This window comes from Actinia tenebrosa, unplaced genomic scaffold (genome assembly GCF_029948245.1).
Source record: "Actinia tenebrosa isolate PJP-AT-01 unplaced genomic scaffold, QUT_ActTen_1.0 PGA_scaffold14__42_contigs__length_11649687, whole genome shotgun sequence".
Classification (NCBI taxonomy): domain Eukaryota; kingdom Metazoa; phylum Cnidaria; class Anthozoa; order Actiniaria; family Actiniidae; genus Actinia; species Actinia tenebrosa.
In genome coordinates this window covers 11,446,371-11,464,639 of record NW_028292574.1, presented here as the reverse complement: position 1 = coordinate 11,464,639, position 18,269 = coordinate 11,446,371, and the positions used below count along the sequence as shown (strand labels likewise).

General features: G+C 36.3%; 5 protein-coding genes across 6 annotated transcripts; 3 read left to right on the top strand and 2 right to left on the bottom strand.

The window, feature by feature from the left end:
• Positions 1 to 153: 153 nt before the first annotated feature.
• LOC116291377 (MORN repeat-containing protein 1) lies at positions 154 to 3,679 on the top strand. Its single transcript, XM_031698546.2, has 13 exons — positions 154 to 370; positions 454 to 525; positions 599 to 808; positions 889 to 979; positions 1,232 to 1,319; positions 1,401 to 1,497; positions 1,573 to 1,683; positions 1,766 to 1,865; positions 2,027 to 2,180; positions 2,256 to 2,400; positions 2,482 to 2,647; positions 3,024 to 3,211; positions 3,289 to 3,679. The coding sequence occupies exons 1-13, from the start codon at positions 292 to 294 to the stop codon at positions 3,480 to 3,482; spliced, it is 1,695 nt and encodes a 564-aa protein (XP_031554406.1). The 5' UTR covers positions 154 to 291; the 3' UTR covers positions 3,483 to 3,679.
• A 121-nt stretch (positions 3,680 to 3,800) lies between these two features.
• Positions 3,801 to 6,959, top strand: LOC116291378 (multiple inositol polyphosphate phosphatase 1-like). The gene has a single exon (XM_031698547.2). The coding sequence runs from the start codon at positions 4,012 to 4,014 to the stop codon at positions 5,410 to 5,412; it is 1,401 nt and encodes a 466-aa protein (XP_031554407.1). The 5' UTR covers positions 3,801 to 4,011; the 3' UTR covers positions 5,413 to 6,959.
• On the bottom strand, positions 5,600 to 10,718 carry LOC116291375 (dnaJ homolog subfamily C member 16). Of its 2 annotated transcripts, XM_031698545.2 has the most exons (12): positions 10,458 to 10,717; positions 9,732 to 9,798; positions 9,328 to 9,577; positions 8,958 to 9,196; positions 8,333 to 8,590; positions 7,883 to 8,013; positions 7,574 to 7,772; positions 7,289 to 7,480; positions 6,856 to 6,923; positions 6,706 to 6,786; positions 6,178 to 6,405; positions 5,600 to 6,107 (listed from the first exon to the last, which is right to left on the bottom strand). In XM_031698545.2, exons 1-12 carry the CDS (start codon positions 10,619 to 10,621, stop codon positions 5,708 to 5,710), a joined length of 2,277 nt encoding a protein of 758 aa, XP_031554405.1. In that variant the 5' UTR covers positions 10,622 to 10,717; the 3' UTR covers positions 5,600 to 5,707. The 2 variants fall into 2 exon arrangements, with proteins under 2 accessions (XP_031554405.1, XP_031554404.1); XM_031698544.2 differs by having other exon boundaries at positions 6,706 to 6,923; positions 10,458 to 10,718.
• Positions 10,719 to 11,843: 1,125 nt separating this feature from the next.
• On the bottom strand, positions 11,844 to 14,234 carry LOC116291404 (eukaryotic translation initiation factor 5A-1). Its single transcript, XM_031698573.1, has 4 exons — positions 14,132 to 14,234; positions 12,727 to 12,893; positions 12,366 to 12,470; positions 11,844 to 12,208 (listed from the first exon to the last, which is right to left on the bottom strand). The coding sequence occupies exons 2-4, from the start codon at positions 12,883 to 12,885 to the stop codon at positions 12,008 to 12,010; spliced, it is 465 nt and encodes a 154-aa protein (XP_031554433.1). The 5' UTR covers positions 12,886 to 12,893; positions 14,132 to 14,234; the 3' UTR covers positions 11,844 to 12,007.
• A 348-nt stretch (positions 14,235 to 14,582) lies between these two features.
• Positions 14,583 to 17,593, top strand: LOC116291430 (protein LZIC). Its single transcript, XM_031698603.2, has 6 exons — positions 14,583 to 14,793; positions 15,052 to 15,187; positions 15,732 to 15,830; positions 16,221 to 16,316; positions 16,496 to 16,577; positions 16,944 to 17,593. The coding sequence occupies exons 1-6, from the start codon at positions 14,693 to 14,695 to the stop codon at positions 17,000 to 17,002; spliced, it is 573 nt and encodes a 190-aa protein (XP_031554463.1). The 5' UTR covers positions 14,583 to 14,692; the 3' UTR covers positions 17,003 to 17,593.
• Positions 17,594 to 18,269: the final 676 nt, after the last annotated feature.

Here is an 18,269-nt window from a genome sequence, read left to right as displayed (position 1 = left end):
GGGGAAGCTAGGGAAGACATTTAACGATTTAGACATTTACTTCAATATCTTGCTCTTTCTGACACCCATTGGTTTCTTTATTTAATCCTCATCAGGGTTTAAATGTCAAAGAAGATGTTTTAGAGTTTAGCTAGAAATAATATCGTTATCAAATAACATTCTTAGTTTTTCCTTAGCCCTCCCCCCTTAGTAGATCTTACCGCTTGGCAACCACTCTTCAACATAAACATGGCGGACGACAGTTTGGTTGTCCTATCCTCATCTTCATCCTCTTTCTCGTAAATTATCATTATGGCCACAGTATTAAATACTACTACCTCTAAAGGGGCTGGCAATTACGTTGGGGAAACTAGAAAACAACTTAGAGACGGTAAGAGGGAAGGGAATGAAATTTTTTAATGCTAAACTTAAGACTTCTTACCATTTTCTTTTCTTTTCTTTATATTTTCTCAGGGTTTGGTGTTTATAATTATCCCAACAAATTTTTTAGGTATGAAGGAGAATGGAGCAAGGGAAAGAAACACGGTATGTGTTTTTATACTAGCAAAAAGATAAAAAAGAACAACTGGAAGAATGAATGCTTTTTATATCACTTCAGGTCATGGTAAGTTGTTAATGGCAGATGGTAGTTTTTACGAAGGCCAGTTTCAAGATGGAGAGATTCAAGGCCATGGATTTCGACGATGGGCTTCATCTAAGAATGAATATACAGGGCAGTTTGTTAGAGGAGAAATGATGGGACATGGTATCATGAAATGTGGTAATGGATCAAGATATGAAGGAGAGTGGATGAATAATCAGAAAGAAGGTACTTCGAAACCCTTATCTACTGCACCAGAGATAGCATTGATTGATATTCAAGTGCCTTGTTTGGTTTCATATTTATAGGTAAAGGAAAGTTGTATGGTAAAGATGGATCTGTTTATGAAGGTTCATTCCATAGCAATAAGAAACATGGACAAGGCAATCACACCTATAGGTATTGTATGTTAAAATTATATATGCACTGCCGTATTTGATTTTTACCTGAAACCACTTGTTTTAGCACACAACAATACCACAGGAAGACCCATCAATTAATTGCCCCATAATATTTTGTAATGCAAAATACGTTCCCCCAAAAGTCATAAGCCAATAGATGCGAAAGGTACAGTCAGGGCTCATATAGACTGTAATCTCGCAGCTTATTGAAAGAATGAACTTATTTGTTTCACTTTCTTATGTTACCTAGTAATGGAGAGGTTTATGAAGGAGACTGGGTGAATGATTTACGTCAAGGTCATGGAGTTATGAAGTATGAAGATGGAACAATTTATGCTGTAAGAGAAATTATTTTTCACTTGAATAATAATCACAGACATGCAGTAGAGGTGTAAGTGAATGTTTTATTTTCATTTTAGGGTCAGTGGTGGGGTGGTGAAGCACATGGAGAGGGTTCTATAATTCATGCATCTGGCTTGTCATTTGAAGGCCTGTGGACAGGAGGAAGACCTGCAGGTTAGCTTGTTATGATTGAATATTACTCCACATCAAACTTACATCTAATAACCAGAACTATCTATCTTTTATCAGCGGAGGCAGTTGCAATACGTGTTGTGGGGAAACCTCAGCAAGATGTTATGCAAGGAAGACCATTTGGTTTTGAAGTGGAATGTGTTTCACTGGATGGGGAGCGTGTACCAGGTAAACCAAGAACTACTATTATATAAACAAGCTAGACAAAACTTTATGTGTATTAATAGCAATATTAATGGTTGTTGTTTAGAGGATGGAAGGCTTCTTCAAGTGACTGGTTGGACAAGAATATATGGCAAGAAATCCTCAGCCAAATCATCTGATGCAGATGAAAGACTTCCCACTCCATTGTAAGTCTATGTAAAATAAACACAATCTTTTCATCTGTAGATTTATTGGTTCCCACTAATAGCAATTGATCCATCTGCTATAGATAGTAGTAACTTTTCCCTGATGGGACCATGGGACATTATCTCAATAGGTGACATTATTATATTGTTGTTAATTGTAGTGGGTTTGATGTGGAGCCTTACTATCTGACTGAGTCACTAGGGGACATGTCAGCTGATAACATGTTGTATGGAGGATTAAATGCTCCATCAAGTGTGATGTCAACCAGACCTCTCCAGACCACTTCACCCTCTGAAAGTACTCTAGATGTACAGGTAACTATGTTATTAATGTAAGTACTATGAAGACTGTGTGGTTTTCATAAAGAATTTATTTGGTTTATTTGTTAGATACCATTAGACAATGGATCAGACAATGGGGATAAAGAAGGATCAGCCACAGAAAGTCATCATGACTTATTGAATAGACAGACTGTAGGGTCTCAGGCCAGCACTACTATTAACACCAGCATTGATAAAGGAATTGGAGACATAGGTAAATATTCCCAGAATATACACATACACATATGTATCTGAGTGAAGAGTAGTAATTGTTCTGATATTTTTGTCTTATCAGAGCAACCATTACCCAGTCCTCCATCAACTGTGAGGACAACACAGGGAAGAGCAATCTTTGAGAATCTGTACCTTCCAGCACTACCTACTGGTACAAAGTCGTTTACCAGCTTACACGAAGTTGAAATTAGACCAGAGCAGTCAACAAGAAGAGCGAGCCTCATGAAGTATGTTTAATGTTATATTCATTAACCTTGTATGCATCAGAATGTTCAAACCTTTGCTACACCCTAGCTCATGAAGTATGTTTAATGTTATATTCATTGTCCTTGAATGCATCAGAATGTTCAAATCTTTGCTACACCCTAGCTTGTTACAATTGACCTTTTTACATTGGGCATAGACCACGTGTCTTTCTCTTGGAAATTAGATTTTTTGCTTGATTAATCCATTGTCATGTGTCTTAGTCTAATGTGCAACTGCTAAATAAAGAAATGATACTTTAGTGAGTGAAACTTCAATGGTGTGAAATGGAAAAACGTTATTCCCAAGATAAAGAGGTCTATTTTAATCTTTCAGTTGCTAACACTTTTTTGGTTATAGATGGAAAAAAGGAGGGTCAGTAATCAACCCGAACTTGCTATCTAACACTCCAATGATAAGTGAAGGTGGTAGCAAGAAAAAGAAAGAAGCTTTGGCAGATATTGTTGAAAAGTCTGATCCAAAATTTAAAAAATCAAAAGAAATCAAACGAGACGAGAAGAGTGCTGATGATAAGCTGTGCAAACCAGGTATGAATATGGATACAGTAGATAAAAATATGACATGCATTGTATGTGTTTCATGTGTCGTTTGTTTTCTCTTCTAGGAGATTATGTTATTGTTGTACAAGATGTAACAATACCAAAATTCCTAGATTCACGATTACAACCAGCATTTATACATATAAGATTGACTCCAAAGAAGAGAGACAAAAGTAAAATCGACGTTAGACGAAACTGGATCGAGAGACAGGAAAACCTAAGACAGGAAAAAGAACGCTCTGATGGTAACCCCGCATAGAAACACGACTTGGGTATCTTATAATATTATGTACTATTACGCAAACATTACCAAATACTAAGTTTCATGTTGGTAACTTATTCTACTTCCGCTACGACTTATTGCGGCATCAGTTGTATAGATATTTACATGACAGTTGTTCGTTTTCTGCCACGATTCCTCTCCCGGCAACAAATAAAATCATTTTATTCCAAAAACGAACGTCATCTTTGGGCGGAGGTAAAAACCGTCAACGTGTCGTCGATCTAAAATATTCACTCATATATCATCAAGGCCATGTGTGTCAAATACCCACAATCTGCAACAATAAAAGGACTATTTTATTTAACAACACACAGACCCATGTACCATGCTTGTATGTGATGAAGCAGACACCTTCGTAGGTGTAGAGATCTGTCACATCCCATCAGAATCATGATGTAGAGTAATATCCGGTTTGAACTACGTGGGTATGTTGTCATGACTACACCACTGACAAGAACAGAGAGCAGTCATCGGGTACGTTGTAGCTTCAACAAGAACAAGAAACATGTTGCCAATATCTACCAAAGTGTTGTTCCTGATAACTGTTTTAGTGTTTCACGTGGCCAACACTGAGCCAGAGTTATCGTACAGCAGCAAAACTCCTTATCACCCAGGTGATTTGAATAACGTTTCTGAACCTTCTGGCTGCACGGCCGTCCAACTAAACATGGTGCTTCGCCATGGATCGCGTTATCCGTGCACGGATTATACATTAGCTATTGTTGATTTATTAAAGAAGATAAACCAGCTACATGAGTCCAAGCCTTACAAGTACAACAACCTCACTTTACCTTGGAATCTGTCTCACGAGTATGACATAGCTGGAAACTGCGAACAGTCTGATGCTGGAAACCAAGAGATATATGAACTAGCAAAACGATTCAAGAAAAAATATCCTCGACTTTTCGTCCAGAAATATTGGAACAAATTTTATACATTTGTAACGTCTGGTACCCCGCGAACGGCGAAGAGTGCTTCGACATTTGGTTATGGTTTGTTTGAAGGGAAAGGAACTCTTGGTCTAAACAAATATCAACCCATTGGTATCATCTTCTCGGGTCTTAAAGACAAAGACAAGGTCCTAAGATACTACGACACATGTTCCAGGTACAAGCGGGAAATAAAAGATGGCAATGGACTTGAAGAGTGGCAAAAGTTTGGACTCAGTGATCCCATGAAAACAGTCATCAAGAATATCGAGGGGAGATTGCAACTAAAAGGAAAAATCGAGTTATCGGCTGAATCCGTGCAGAAGCTATTCTGGTTGTGTGCCTTTGCCACTATGAACCAGGAGAACAGAGACTGGTGCTCTGTATTCACTAAAGATGACCTTGAAGTGCTAGCATATTACGACGATATCAACCAATATTACCGTCATTCTTACGGCAATGAGATAAGCTACAGAACCAACTGCCCTCTTCTTGCTGATATCACACACTCGCTCAAAGCTTTTGTAACCCAAAACCAATCTTATCCGTATGGTATTTTCAGGTTTACTCACATCGGAACTATGACAGCCTTGCAGTCTATTCTCGGCATGTATAATGACTCTGTCCAACTAAAAGCCAACAATTTTGCAGAACAAAGAGATCGTACGTTCCGCATTTCTAGGAATGTTCCAATGTCTGCTAATATGGCATTTGTGTTGTACAAGTGTGAAAAGAAGCCAAATCACATGGTTCAATTGTTGATAAATGAAAGGCCAGCAGTTCTGCCTTGCTGTGGTAATGGTAGCTTGTGCAGCTTTCAAACTTTTCTCTCGTGTTATGAACCAATCAGTAATAACTGCGATTTTGATAAGATGTGTCAGTTCCCTACACCTACGGTGTCTGCTTCATCACCACGAGACAAACATGGTACATGGGTCTGTTTGTCGTTATTTATGGTGCTATTATTGTTTTTGTAGATCAGGACTAGGGAAAGGTTAGTATGACCAAAACTACAAAGAAAGTCAATACGCGTCACTGAGCAAGGTTAAGTTGCGGGAATAAAAACATCACGGCTTCACTACATATGCAACCGTGTAAACGCAAGGCGCAACCGAGTAGAAGATAACATGGTTTCAAATGAAACCTATAACAAGAATATCAATATTTAAGACACCATTCCTGTTTGCTCCAGACGGAAACGGCTTAAATAGAGTTATTATGGGATTCACTGTTATGTATAATTTTTTAAATGTTTTAAAAGTGTTTTTTTCTTTATTCGTCCATTACTGGCCATTCATCTAGTTTTTGTTTCTTTATGAGTCCCTCGGTAAGCTTTTCTATCCATGATGGTAACTCTCTTCGCAACGACAAACTCAACGCTTTCCGTCTCATTCTTTCATATCCTTGGAGTGAATCACTTTGAGTTTCTGTCTCACTTTCGTCACTGTCTTCGAACCCCATCATGTCTCCTTCTAGATTATTGAAGTACTCGTTTTTTGCCAAATCGGTTGGTTTGAAGACGGAAACAGTTTTTCTATATCCATTCAAGACTAGCACGGTCCCTGGGTTGATCTGACCAAACTTGTCCACACCCATGACCTCAGTACACCATTGTAGGTTTTCTGGTATCGATAACCATGCAAACCTAAAGAACAGCCTGGCATTTTGATACCTGAAACGAAAAACAACTTCGTCAGGCATTGCGTAACATGACTAGCGATTTAAATTACTATTTAACTGACCTCTTATAGCAAGATATGACGTCATTATAAGCATGCATGAGAGGAGAAGACGCTGTTTCTTCAGGTGTCACGCTATCCAACAGTAACGTGACTGTTAACTGGCCATGTGGAGCATTCTTCAATAGTTCTTTTTCTGTTGATCTGTTTAGTTGTACGTAACCTAATGCAGGTCCTTGGCTTTTTGTCTTTTGCTTGTTCGTGCTCTTTGGGTTGCGCTTGTCGAGATCGCTATCAAATACAATACATAATAGAGCTTTTAAGTGTGACGTTACTCGTATAAAAAGACGACTTCCGGGTCCAAAACGAAAAGCAGTCCTATAAAGATGTTTTCTTTGTTGTCTGAAGTTTTAATTGTTTCAGATAGACGTTAAATTGAGAACAGTTTTTGCTTTATTTTAGAGCTTCTTTTGACGAGTTGGAATACTTAACGACATATAATCTCTAATTGTGAGAAATGTACACGAGTAAAAGAGTGACAAAATTAATACAAAAAAAAAAAAAAAAACCAGTTCCATCATTGATACTTACCTTCCTTGAGGTAGGAATATACCAACAGCGCCAATGAAAAACAACGCGACAATCATGGTTATGATAGACATGTTTTCTTTCCTTAAACAGAGATAATAGCATATCTTTAAGTTGTTATGCAGTATAACATAAAACAAGAGTAATACGTACCTAGTAGCTAAACCAAGAACATATTTTGAGAAGTTCTTAACTTTATTCATGATTCTGAAAAGAGGTCCCTAAGAGAATGCAGGAAATAAAAAGATTAAGGCTGATCACATCGTTAATGACACCCCTTATTTGCAGTCAGGGACAGATCCAGGGGTGGTGACGGGAGGGGGGGGGGGGCCCTTATAAGGTGGTGGTGGTAAGGAGGGGGTTGGTGAGGAAGGGAGGGGGTGGTAACTATCCATGAGCCTTTTTATGAGGAAAAAATGTGTGATAACCGAAAACATCTGGAAAAAACTTTCACTCAGTTTACTTGAAGTTCAAAAATTATTTTAACTTTCGTCAATCTAAGACATTTTTTCACCATTTTCCTACCTTTTATGGGTTCCTTGCAGTATGACATGCAAGGTAACCCAGTACCAGTCAGGCTACTCACCGGTATTTCTTCATCATAGAATGCAGGGACTCTGCTCTTAAATCTCATTTTTCCAGAGCCAGAAATGATACTGTGAAGCATGTCCTTTAGTTGTACAGCTGGATCAATGGTAGGTTCCTTAGTTACATGCCACCCTCCTGGTAACCAGGTATAACGAATCTCATTATTGCCAGCATTCCATAGGATGGCCAGCTACAACATACCAAAATAATAGTGTATTTTTAAGCTGGGTATAGAGGTTTTTTCTTCTCGTCAATGCCAGACATTCACTATTTAAGATATTACCTTTAAGACTGTACCATTATTAGTGTTAATAGCGGCAGCACCATCTTTCATGGCTTCAACCACTAGAGTCTGAATATCCTCATACATGTACACAAAATGAACACGTTCACTTGGGAAAGGGATCTCTTTTGCTAATGTCCTAAGTTTCATCTTTTCTTCTTCATTTTTTCCTTTTTTTGTGAACAAGATGACACAAAGTCTACGGAAAAAAGGAGAATAAAACAAACAATGTAACCCCAAAGTATTGTGGCACACATATGTTCTTCTACAGTAGTACATACTGTACTACTGTGCAGTTCTTCAACTCACTTTCTTTGTGATCTGAATCTTTCTTCAGGACATAAATCCTGAAAAACGTTTTGGGAAGACAGCCTTGGAAGTATTAAATACTTGTTACTCTCCACAATCTCCCGGAGTTTTCCACTCTTTAGTTCTGACCCCTGGACAGGAAAAATTTATGTTGTTAATATATCAGTTTCGCATCTGATGCACTATGACCACCATTTTCAAAGACCATTTACACAGGTTTAGCCTCATTCATAAGTCAGCTAGTCACAGATACCATGATGATTAAAAGTCTGTGGAATTTCAAATCATTGGTATTGTTCAAGCCGCTGCAAGATATTCTTTACATTACCATTGACTTTTGCAAACAATTTGCTGTCAATTAAGCAAGGCTAAGCCTGTGCAAATGAGTCTTCAGTCATAAAATGCAGCGGTATTTGCCATTGTTTTAGATAGCTAGTTCATGATGCTTACCTCAACAACAACTTCAGGTACAGATTTTTCTTCTTTAAAGATCATCACTGATGGCTCATTTGGAAGAGCCTTGAATTTTCTTCTTAGCTTTTCACCATCAGTGTTTGAGGTACTAACAAAGCCAAAGCTTAGTCTCTTTTGATTGGCAAAGCCTACAACATGATAGAGCAATGATGGCACAGCCTTTGGACTAAATAGTAGAACCTTTGGTCTATTGTCATCAACATTCAAAAAGGAGTCAAGGTTTTTAGTGGTTACCTGAAGAATAAAGGAAAAGTAGCAGCAATGAATAACCAGAAATCACATATTAAAATGCTATAGCTCTGCTCATAAGAAACAAGAAGGACTAGTTATATATTGTGATCAACCTGCACGTAACAGAATAATGTAACAGCATGTACTCATGAAGATTACAAAAAACTGGCTAGTAACTGGAAAGTAAAACATGAAAATATCACAGTGTAGAACAGAGAAAACCTCAGGCCTCTGGGCCACATATTTTCTCAAAACCTTAGCCAGCAAGCATATATAATGTAACAGCAAGTTCTCAAGATGTGGTTGATTGACCACTTACTAACACTTTACCATAAGTACTAGTCAGCATGCAGCAGTAGCTGATACAAACCCTCTGAATAAGATCCAATGGAAACAGCTCAACCACAAACTCCTTTAACTCCCTAACTGATATTCTTTTTTTGAAAAAGTAAACTTGTCCATTGATGACGCCAATGATCTGTGGCACATGATCAACACCCAAATGATCTACCAATCTTGGATTTCTGTTGATATTTATAACACCAGACCCTACACCCAAGTTCTTGAGATCATTTGATGCTCTGTCCCATGTATCTTCAATCTGCATACCTAAGACAGGAAGTTAAGTGATTTTCAAAATAAGTGAGTTTCAATATACACTCACTTCATATATATACATATATATATATATATATCTTTGAAGTTGAGATAAAAACAATCTACCAACTCATGACACTCACAAGGCAAACACCAGTTTGAGATGATTTCAATGACATATGGCTTCTGATAACTGTTTGGTAAAATGTGTGACTGATACACTTGATTTGAGATAAAGTCATTTCGTGTATGGGAAGAAGGACCATCATTAAAAAAAAAGCTAAATCCACCATGTGTATCAAAGAATGGTTCTCTCCTGGTATATTGCTGTGCATTTGGACCAAAATGGCCATAATCATCATATTCTTTTCGTTTTTCTGGGTTTGATAGAATCTGTAAACCAAGTAAAATAAATCAAGAAGTTAGTATCACTATACTGTATGTATCAGTGAATGGCGTTTTTACTTATTAATAACATCCAACATGCAATTACTTATTACATGTAATAAGCATATTGTCATAGTGTTGAGATGCGAATAAGAAGTACCTCATAGGCTTCATTTATTTTGATGAATTTTTCTTGAGCTTCAGGATTGTCATTCTTATCAGGATGCCTGTTGAAGTGAGATTCAGTAAAGGAATTAGTTGATACACACCTAGATTAAACAGCATGGTAAATGTTTAAAACATCTTTCATATGGTTTGCACATCCCATAATACTAAATAAGTAGCCACTGGCTATTAAGTGTTAAAAACATGGATGGCTTTTTTTCATTTTGTTAGGTATCCTATAATGCACTGCATCTAAAGTTAAGTAAATGCACTGGGATAATTGCTTTATAATGGTGAATCATATTTCTCTAAGGTAATCTATACTAGGGTGCAAACCATATACAGAGTAGGGAAATTGCTGCTTTGTTAGGTTACACTATCACTCTTCTATTTTATATGGATTTAGTTATAGAATGGCTTGTTTGGGTTGCTAACTTAATTATTTTTGGGATCTTCTACTTTACATCATGGCTCACAGCAGTGGCTTGGTTTGATGTCATGGGCAGCAGATCATACCATTTGTGTGTTGAAACATTTGATCAACAAAGTTGTATGACTTGAAAATCCCACATTATGGCCATTATTAACACATAACGCAGAACACATTAGATGACTGCGTACTATAAATACTTTTTTTAGGCTAATGTTTAAAGAAAATACATGGCCCAGAGGCCTGAGGTTTTCTCTGTCCTACACTGTGATAATTTCGTGTTTTACTTACCAGTTACGGGCCAGTTTTTTGTATGCTTTCTTTATTTGTTGTTGAGAAGAAAATCGACTTACGCCCAGGATTTCGTAAGGATCTTCTTTGGAATTTGAAGATAAACTGCTATAAACTAACCCCAAGATCAACACTACTAGAACTACAGTCGTTTTCTGACTCATTTTTCTCTTGCATGAAAATATTTTAACGCTTGAAAGAAATAAAAAATTGCGATGTTCTTGAACACGAAGGCAAAAAAAGAATGACACTCTGTGTAACTGAGCCTGCTCTGCTACCGCTGACTTAATAAACAATGTTCGGTCCGTGAAGCATGATGGGAAACATTTGTGGTATCCTTAGAGGGGAAGGGAGGGTCGAAATAACAGGCATCCCAAATTCCGTTTCTATAGATAATTTTTTGTTGGAGGGAGGGGGAGGGGGAGGGGGTGGGGGAAGGAGGGGGCGGGGAAAGGGGCAAGCATTAAGTATTATGCACACAAAAATTGTTTTTAGTTTTAATACAAGTATAACAAAAGTTTCTTGAATCAGAAATGAAAAGTCTAGTGGCCAAACGTGAATCATGGGTACTGGTGATTTGATTTTTTTTGCTTGTGGCAGTCCAAAAGGAATGGAGGGTCACTATGCAGGCTAGATTTGTTTTATTATATTTCAAGAAACATCTTTTTTATGTTTTCAGCAGGTTTTGGTCAGTTGTTTTGAGCCAATAAGAGTGCAGGTAATGTGGTGCAAAATTATTTAAGAAACAGAACTCTTTCTATGCTTTGTTTGACAATAATACAGCACACAGCAAGAGAGCTAGGCATTCATATTACTGAACAGAGCATAGTAAAAGCTGTTTTATTTCATTAAAATTGTGAAACTTGCCACCACAATGTATCGTCATAAAATATTTCTGCCACTTGTTTGAAAAAAAAAAAATCATATTAATAACAGACATTGCAAACAAAAACATTTGCCATGCAAAACTTAAAACTAGCTCAAAGCTTGCACTGTACAAGAATGTGACTGTTCAATATATTGATGGAATTTGGATGCGATAGTTTCCTTAGTTATCATCTAGGTCAGAGAAAAGAAATAGCTGTTCTACCTATATGGACATTCAATGTTGGGTTTAGTACACTAGAGTGCACGCACTAAAACCGTTAACATTAAATAGTACTAATTACGACTATTTCATACAGAATCCTTTGTTTTCTATTGTTTAATTATCACTATTTAGTGCTAAAAATTAGTATTTGTTTCACGGATTTAGTGTGAGCACTCTACTATGTAAAGCTGGTTTTGCAAGTAAACAGCACCATTCACTGATACAGCCTACTTCTCAACCAATCAAGTATGCACATAGTTAACATATGATACATACAAATGAAGACAAAACAAAAATTCCAAGACTAACAGTAAACAATTTATTGCATAAGACATTTTAGCCAACTTGATGAATATAATTTCCAGGCAAGTGTATTTATACCCATTATTTGTGGGTAGGCTTAGCAAACGTTAGGGGTGGATAATGTTGCTTCAACTACAATAAACCTAACTGTATTACACTACTTGCTGGCCATGTTCTTTGTACCACAGGCCTTCTCTTCATCCATGGCTTGTAAAACAGTTACCATAAATTCTTCGCCCTTTGCTTCTTTGTCTTTTATTTCATTAATTAAATCTTGTTCTTTAACTTGTACATCATCCTTTTGGCTTCCATCTTGACCCAACAGACTCAGAAATCCATCTTCATCTATGCCCATAAACTGAAAGTAAATATGGCATTTATCACAAATTAGCAATGTCTCAAAAGACAAAAAAATGCAGAAGTCAATTTAAACAAGTCAGTATTCATGACAGTTGCACAAAAACACTGTTACTTGATTAACCAATAATTGGGTAACAAATGTGGGTAATACTTACTTGGAAATCCTCACGTTTTACATGTGGCACATTCATGTTGTGGGTCGAAGGGCAAATATCTTCAAATTTTTTGTTGGTGAAAATGTCAATTGCTACCAAGTGTACCTAAAAAGAGAGAATATGAATGTTTAATTCCCAGGATAATACTGGCACATGAATTAAATTGAATAAAGAATAGATTTCACATGGCTTGAAAATCCTCATAGGAAAGCCATATTGTCTCATGCCAAAACATGTTGGTTGGAAAACCAGTAATATCAACTTTGTTCCAGTTTGCTTTTCTTATGCAGCAACAATTTTCACAGTCAGACCAAAGCTAAGTAAAGATATTCCAAAAAGCTTTTGAGATTAGTTTGCTAACCTTGGCGTGTCCATGCTTTCCAGTTTTTGAGGTGGACATTTCTACAATCTTGCAGGGGCGATCTTTAATTAATACATGACCACCTTTGCGTAGAGCAGAAGCTTGAGACGGGTAGTGCTTTGAAGCACCAGAGGCTCCACCTCCAAAATCTTCGCTCATGTTGAAGGCTTTAGGTACAAAAAAATAATTAATTCCATATAAAACTTACAATAGCAATGCATAACATTAATGTCAATTTTTTTGTTGGGTATGTGATACAATGAACAAGCCCTTTGGACCCATAGCTGTTAAAATTGGATATCTAACTACTGCGCACCCCTAATAATGGTTATAATATCAAATACATAATTGCAAATAAGTATGCAAAACTTTAGAAAATAGAGTTCTTCTTATTATCTCTTCATGAAATTTCAATAACTTAACTAATAAATCCTGATGATCATTAAGATATGCTGTGTCAAGTGTCTGACTTTGCAGTGATTTGTTGCAAGTTTGTGCTTTGGTTACTGACTTCATTTGAGCATCACAAAATACCACAAACATCTGTATAACTTGTACTTCATATATTAATTGGAAGAAATTGATAATTCACAACCTTCTTTCACAAATACCACAGTCAATATAACTGCTTCCTTATTTAATAAAATAGCTATGGGATATTTATCTAGGGGGATATTTATCTAGGTGATGTAATTAGCCACATTGTCTTCAAGGAAACACTACATTTAAGGGTTTAATTACTGGAACAACAGCATTACAATGAGATATCAAAAGAATAATGTAATAAATGAAAATGATCACAACCTGTTTCATTCAAAAGATATATCGACCAACAACAAAGATCAGAACACGAAGACTCAGAACACCCACAAAAAAACTAATTCTACTGGGATTGGACTGAGCAAGCATGTACAGAGTAGTATCTAGTTTCATATTTAGCAAAGATAAGACAAACTGATAGTATTGACAAATAATGGCCGAGTTTAAACAAGTTGTTAAAACATTTTTTCACGTGTACTATTGAAGGAGGTTAGAAATAAGCCGGTGTTCTAGAACAGGGGAACACGGTTAAACCACACCAAGAACAGGACGGTTGGTAGATACTAACAGCATCCTCATTCTAGCAATATCTTATAACTACAGAAAAAGGGGTAGTTAATAAACTAACTATAATCAATAAAGAAATAAAAAAGCTGGAATACGTTCTCTTAGAACTTGATCATTACGAGTGATTGTCTCTGTCTTACAAAAAAGTTATTTGTGGGTAAAAATACGAAATATTTTACTCATATAATCTACGAATAAAAAGAAGAAATAAACATGACGCTATACGGTATGTAGTTGGTATAAATGAGAATTGATTTAGATGGTTTTAGGAAGGCATAAATTGCAAGTCGAATCTCACCTTGATGTTAGGCAACGTGGTTCGTGAAAGAGGCGGCTGGGATGCTTCGCACATCCTGTAATAGGGGGGACTTTACATTCACAATTACTCGCACCCCATTCCTCCCAATCCACACTTAGGTACTATATACCGCCAGTACACTTATAACTCTAGCAATATGACCCCTATGGAAAAATTCAAATTTTTTATTTTTTGTAAATATTTTTCTTTTGTTTTCTTACAGTCACTGGAAATAGTTAAATTATTTTGCTTTGAGGTTTACATGTAATTTCTCAATAAAAATGTTTTTTATTGCCGAGTCAAATGTTTTTTCTAACTACGGTTGAAATATTTTGATCATAATTTTCCAGATATATATGTATCCCAATTTAATATCTTATTATATTTTATTACTTTTTATATGGCCCTTTTAAATTTACCATAAGGTACCTAGTGTCCAGTCCACACGGTCAAATAGAACAGATTTCGTAAAAGTTGTTTTTCATTGTAACTTGTGTTTATTTAAGGCGAAAAAGAAGGAAGAGACAATAGAATAACTTTAAGAAAGCCTCGAGTATAACAATGTCATCTAGAGGACAGACTGAGACGCATAAACTTAAAAAGAATCTTGAAGATCAGCTGGACAGACTGGTTGCACAGCTTACCGACCTAGAAGAATGCAGGCAAGTGTACTAGTAAATATCTAATACAGATTCTACCACGTATCGATATCTAGATCTCAAAGTTTCGCCCCTGTGATATTTTTTGTGTCTCTATCGGAGGAAGTCATTCGATATTTTAGGCGATGTCACCTAGATAGTTCTTTAATATGCAGGGCAGATTGTTATGAAAGTTCCTTTGATTTAAATGTGTACTTGAAACTTTGGTATCTTATCACTGATAATACTTTAGTTATTTTCATTGCATTTTGTTTAAAACAGGGAAGACCTTGATGAAGATGAATACGAAGAAACAAAAAAAGAAACCCTAGAACAGATGAAAGAGTTCAAAACCTCACTCGACAAGATGCTTGCTGGTGATATGACATTAGTTGATGATCTAAACAGTATGCAACTGGTATGAATTACTTTCCTAATTACTCTCAGTAACTTAGCTTGATGAAAGTACAAGCTACAAGTCTCTCTCACCCCATATAGTCACGGCTATAGCAAGGTCAAAAATATTGGGGGTGGGGAGGTTGGCTCTCGGACTCTCAAGTCACGCCCATAGATATTAAAAGACAGATAAACGTTCATTTGCACCACACCCATTTTTGGATTATTTGCCCACAGGATTTATGATTGCAAATTAAAATGTTTGGATTCTCTTACAAATAGTGACTTACAATAAATGATGAAAATGACAACTTGGTCAACTTAGCTGGTGTGCTACAAAAGGTGTTCTGTTTCCATTTGGGTGCACTTTGAAGTAAGCTTTAACTAATTAGCTAAAGCAGTTGAAAAAATATTGGGGGGAGGGGGGGGTGCCCCCATTGTTTGTCCCTTGCTATGACCCTGATAGCGCTTGTTGTGTTTAATAGCCCCAGGTTTAATTCATATAAAATAATGTCTGGAGCAAATCAAAGTTTAAATGAATGATTTCAGTTAAATTTACTCAACAGGCAATACAAGCAGCTATAAGTGAGGCATTTAAAACTCCTGAAGTCATTAGAATGTTTGCCAAGAAGCAGCCTGGTCAGTTACGGCAAAGATTAGCAGAGGTAGTTCATTATATCCATGCATCATATGTTGCAGAAATAGGAAATGGGTGCATGTGCTGTGTACAGTCATAAAGTACATGGGGATTAGCAGAACATGGGGAAAGTGTAGGAGAAACACAACACATAGTGGACTGATTTCCAACATATTCTTGATTTTTCTTTTGATTCCCAAGTGTATTATGAATAATTATGGCACTTAGTTAGCAAGCAAGATTTTTATTTCTTTAAAAAAATATAACCAATCAGAAAGTGAGGTTGATAAGGGTTATTTCATAATGAACTTTTTCAGTATTTTTCGTTACTTACTACATGTTATGTAGTAATGCTGTGAGGGAAAAAACCATGTCTGTAAACCTAGTAAATATGTATAAATTTGCATTGGACCCACAGATGCAAAGGGATCTAAAAACAGGTCATTTAAGTCAAGCTGTATATACCCAACAAGCCGTAGAAATACTAACTGCACTGAGAAAGTTAGGAGAACAGGTAAGACATAATGTTTTGATCTTTAACATTCAATTTTGCCTTTGCTATTTCATATATAACATACTGGGCAATCCAGCTGGCTTAGTACTTTTCAGTTGTCTGTTTTGGTATATCCTGTAGCAGTGGAATGTATTCTGATAGGCTTATCCATTCTCCTTCTTTGCCTTTTCTCTCATAAGCTTAAACCACAAGAATCTGAGTTCTTGGCTGCCAATTCCAATGCTGCTCTTAGTTCATTTGAGAAAGTATCAGAGAACATAGGTAAATATTTGCAATATTGCATTTATTCTAATGTCTTTACTTTAGAAAATTATGTCATGATGGTGTGTATTTACATTATGTGTTTTGATTGGATGATGTGTATTTTCATGTGTTTTAATTGGTTGAGAGGGGAAGCCATTGAAGTGTCATGTGATATTTTTCCATCCATGTTAACTAAGCATGTCATACCCTAGAGTATGTTATTTGGATACAACTCAAACAAAGAATCATATTCTCAAGAGAGAAAAAACGTAGCCTTAGAAATGGGAAAACATAATGCCCAAGCTGAAAAGGTCTATAAAATCTGCTATATGATTGTTTTACTTATAAGCTTTTACTGATTTTTATTACTTATGTTTTTCAAAGGAGCTGGTGATAGTCTTCTTAAGATGGCTGGTTCTCAAGTGTCCGATGCTAGAAACTAGGATTAGAAAATTATGGAATCATAGTTGCTAACTTTGTTTGCTTGATAATCATCAATTTTGATATTTCTATGTATGTAATATATACAGTATGAGTGACTGTGTTGTATCTGATATACAAACTCGAGGCGTAGCTGAGAGTTTGTATATCGGATACAACACGGACACGAATACTGTAGATTGCTTATCAAACATCTAGGTTAGTTCCTTTGTGTTTCACTAAAATTTTCAAAATTAAAGTGAATCTGCCCAAGAAAATCCAAGCTAAAGTTTATGCAAATGAACACGATTCTGTATCTGATTTACAGAACTCTTCACGGTCGTGATTTCTATTGTGTTTTCCTCATGAATTATTAATGAATTTGATAATTGTACATAAAGATCTAGGGCACTACTTTTAAATATATATTTTAACCCTTTGACTTCTATGTGGGTTGGGCATCATAAGAGTGAAAGAGTTAAACATTTGCAATAAATATTGCATGTAACAAAAGAAGCGCTAGAAATGAGAAAATAATTTTGAACATATAATCAATAAGCTGCATCGTCTGTTTTGAAATGAAGACTGGTACAATTAAAAAAAAGGGAAAATTCTTTCATTTGGTTTATTTTATTAACATTTTATGAAACTTGTGTGGTGAAAGTTTAACTGCTCAGAAAATTAACCGGGGGGCCCAGGGGGGGGGGGGGGGGGGAGCATGTGCCCCCCTACCAAATTTTTTGGGGGGGCCTGCCCCCCCCCAAAAATATTGGTTCTTAGTCATTGTTTTACGGCACATGCGTCTGCAATCAAACAAAACATTGTAATTATCACATAGCGTTAAATATAATCTTCAGTGCCCCCCCAAAGATTTTGCAGTGCCCCCCTAAAGATTTTTGCAGTGCCCCCTCAAAGATTTTTAGCTTCTGCCACCCCTGCTGCTATAAAAGTATTAGGCTGTATCTTGATACTAACCCTGCCTCCCTCCCCTCCCCTCCCCTAATGACACATTTATATAAACCAATAAACTTCTAATAGGGATATACCCTTTTCCAGTCCATTCACCTAGTATAGTAGTAGTAGTTATAGCATTTGAAAATACAGTAATTAAAGAAATGTAATATGCTATATCTACTATGGGGAATGTATTTAAAAACCAATAGATAAAAGTCAAAATTTTCTTTGAATGTATTTTTGTCTTTTTCTCTTTGAATGTGTTTTTACATTCTCATATTTTTCAAGATAAATATTAGGAAAAAACACGCGAAGTTCTGCAAGTGTAGACAGAAA

What these genes read in the sequence shown, in the direction of transcription:
- LOC116291377 (XM_031698546.2), top strand. Translation starts at nt 292, where the DNA reads ATGGCCACAGTATTAAATACTACTACCTCTAAAGGGGCTGGCAATTAC. An exon ending in TAGAAAACAACTTAGAGACG is followed by an intron (nt 371 to 453) that starts GTAAGAGGGAAG and finishes ATATTTTCTCAG; the next exon opens with GGTTTGGTGTTTATAATTAT. An exon ending in AGAAGAGCGAGCCTCATGAA is followed by an intron (nt 2,648 to 3,023) that starts GTATGTTTAATG and finishes TTTTGGTTATAG; the next exon opens with ATGGAAAAAAGGAGGGTCAG.
- LOC116291404 (XM_031698573.1), bottom strand. Translation starts at nt 12,885, where the DNA reads ATGAGCGAAGATTTTGGAGGTGGAGCCTCTGGTGCTTCAAAGCACTAC. An exon ending in GAAAGCATGGACACGCCAAG is followed by an intron (nt 12,471 to 12,726) that starts GTTAGCAAACTA and finishes CTCTCTTTTTAG; the next exon opens with GTACACTTGGTAGCAATTGA. An exon ending in TAAAACGTGAGGATTTCCAA is followed by an intron (nt 12,209 to 12,365) that starts GTAAGTATTACC and finishes ATTTACTTTCAG; the next exon opens with TTTATGGGCATAGATGAAGA.
- LOC116291430 (XM_031698603.2), top strand. Translation starts at nt 14,693, where the DNA reads ATGTCATCTAGAGGACAGACTGAGACGCATAAACTTAAAAAGAATCTT. An exon ending in ATCTAAACAGTATGCAACTG is followed by an intron (nt 15,188 to 15,731) that starts GTATGAATTACT and finishes TTTACTCAACAG; the next exon opens with GCAATACAAGCAGCTATAAG. An exon ending in TACGGCAAAGATTAGCAGAG is followed by an intron (nt 15,831 to 16,220) that starts GTAGTTCATTAT and finishes TTGGACCCACAG; the next exon opens with ATGCAAAGGGATCTAAAAAC.
- LOC116291378 (XM_031698547.2), top strand. Translation starts at nt 4,012, where the DNA reads ATGTTGCCAATATCTACCAAAGTGTTGTTCCTGATAACTGTTTTAGTG.
- LOC116291375 (XM_031698544.2), bottom strand. Translation starts at nt 10,621, where the DNA reads ATGAGTCAGAAAACGACTGTAGTTCTAGTAGTGTTGATCTTGGGGTTA. An exon ending in ATAATGGTACAGTCTTAAAG is followed by an intron (nt 7,481 to 7,573) that starts GTAATATCTTAA and finishes GGTATGTTGTAG; the next exon opens with CTGGCCATCCTATGGAATGC. An exon ending in TCTATGATGAAGAAATACCG is followed by an intron (nt 6,924 to 7,288) that starts GTGAGTAGCCTG and finishes GCATTCTCTTAG; the next exon opens with GGACCTCTTTTCAGAATCAT.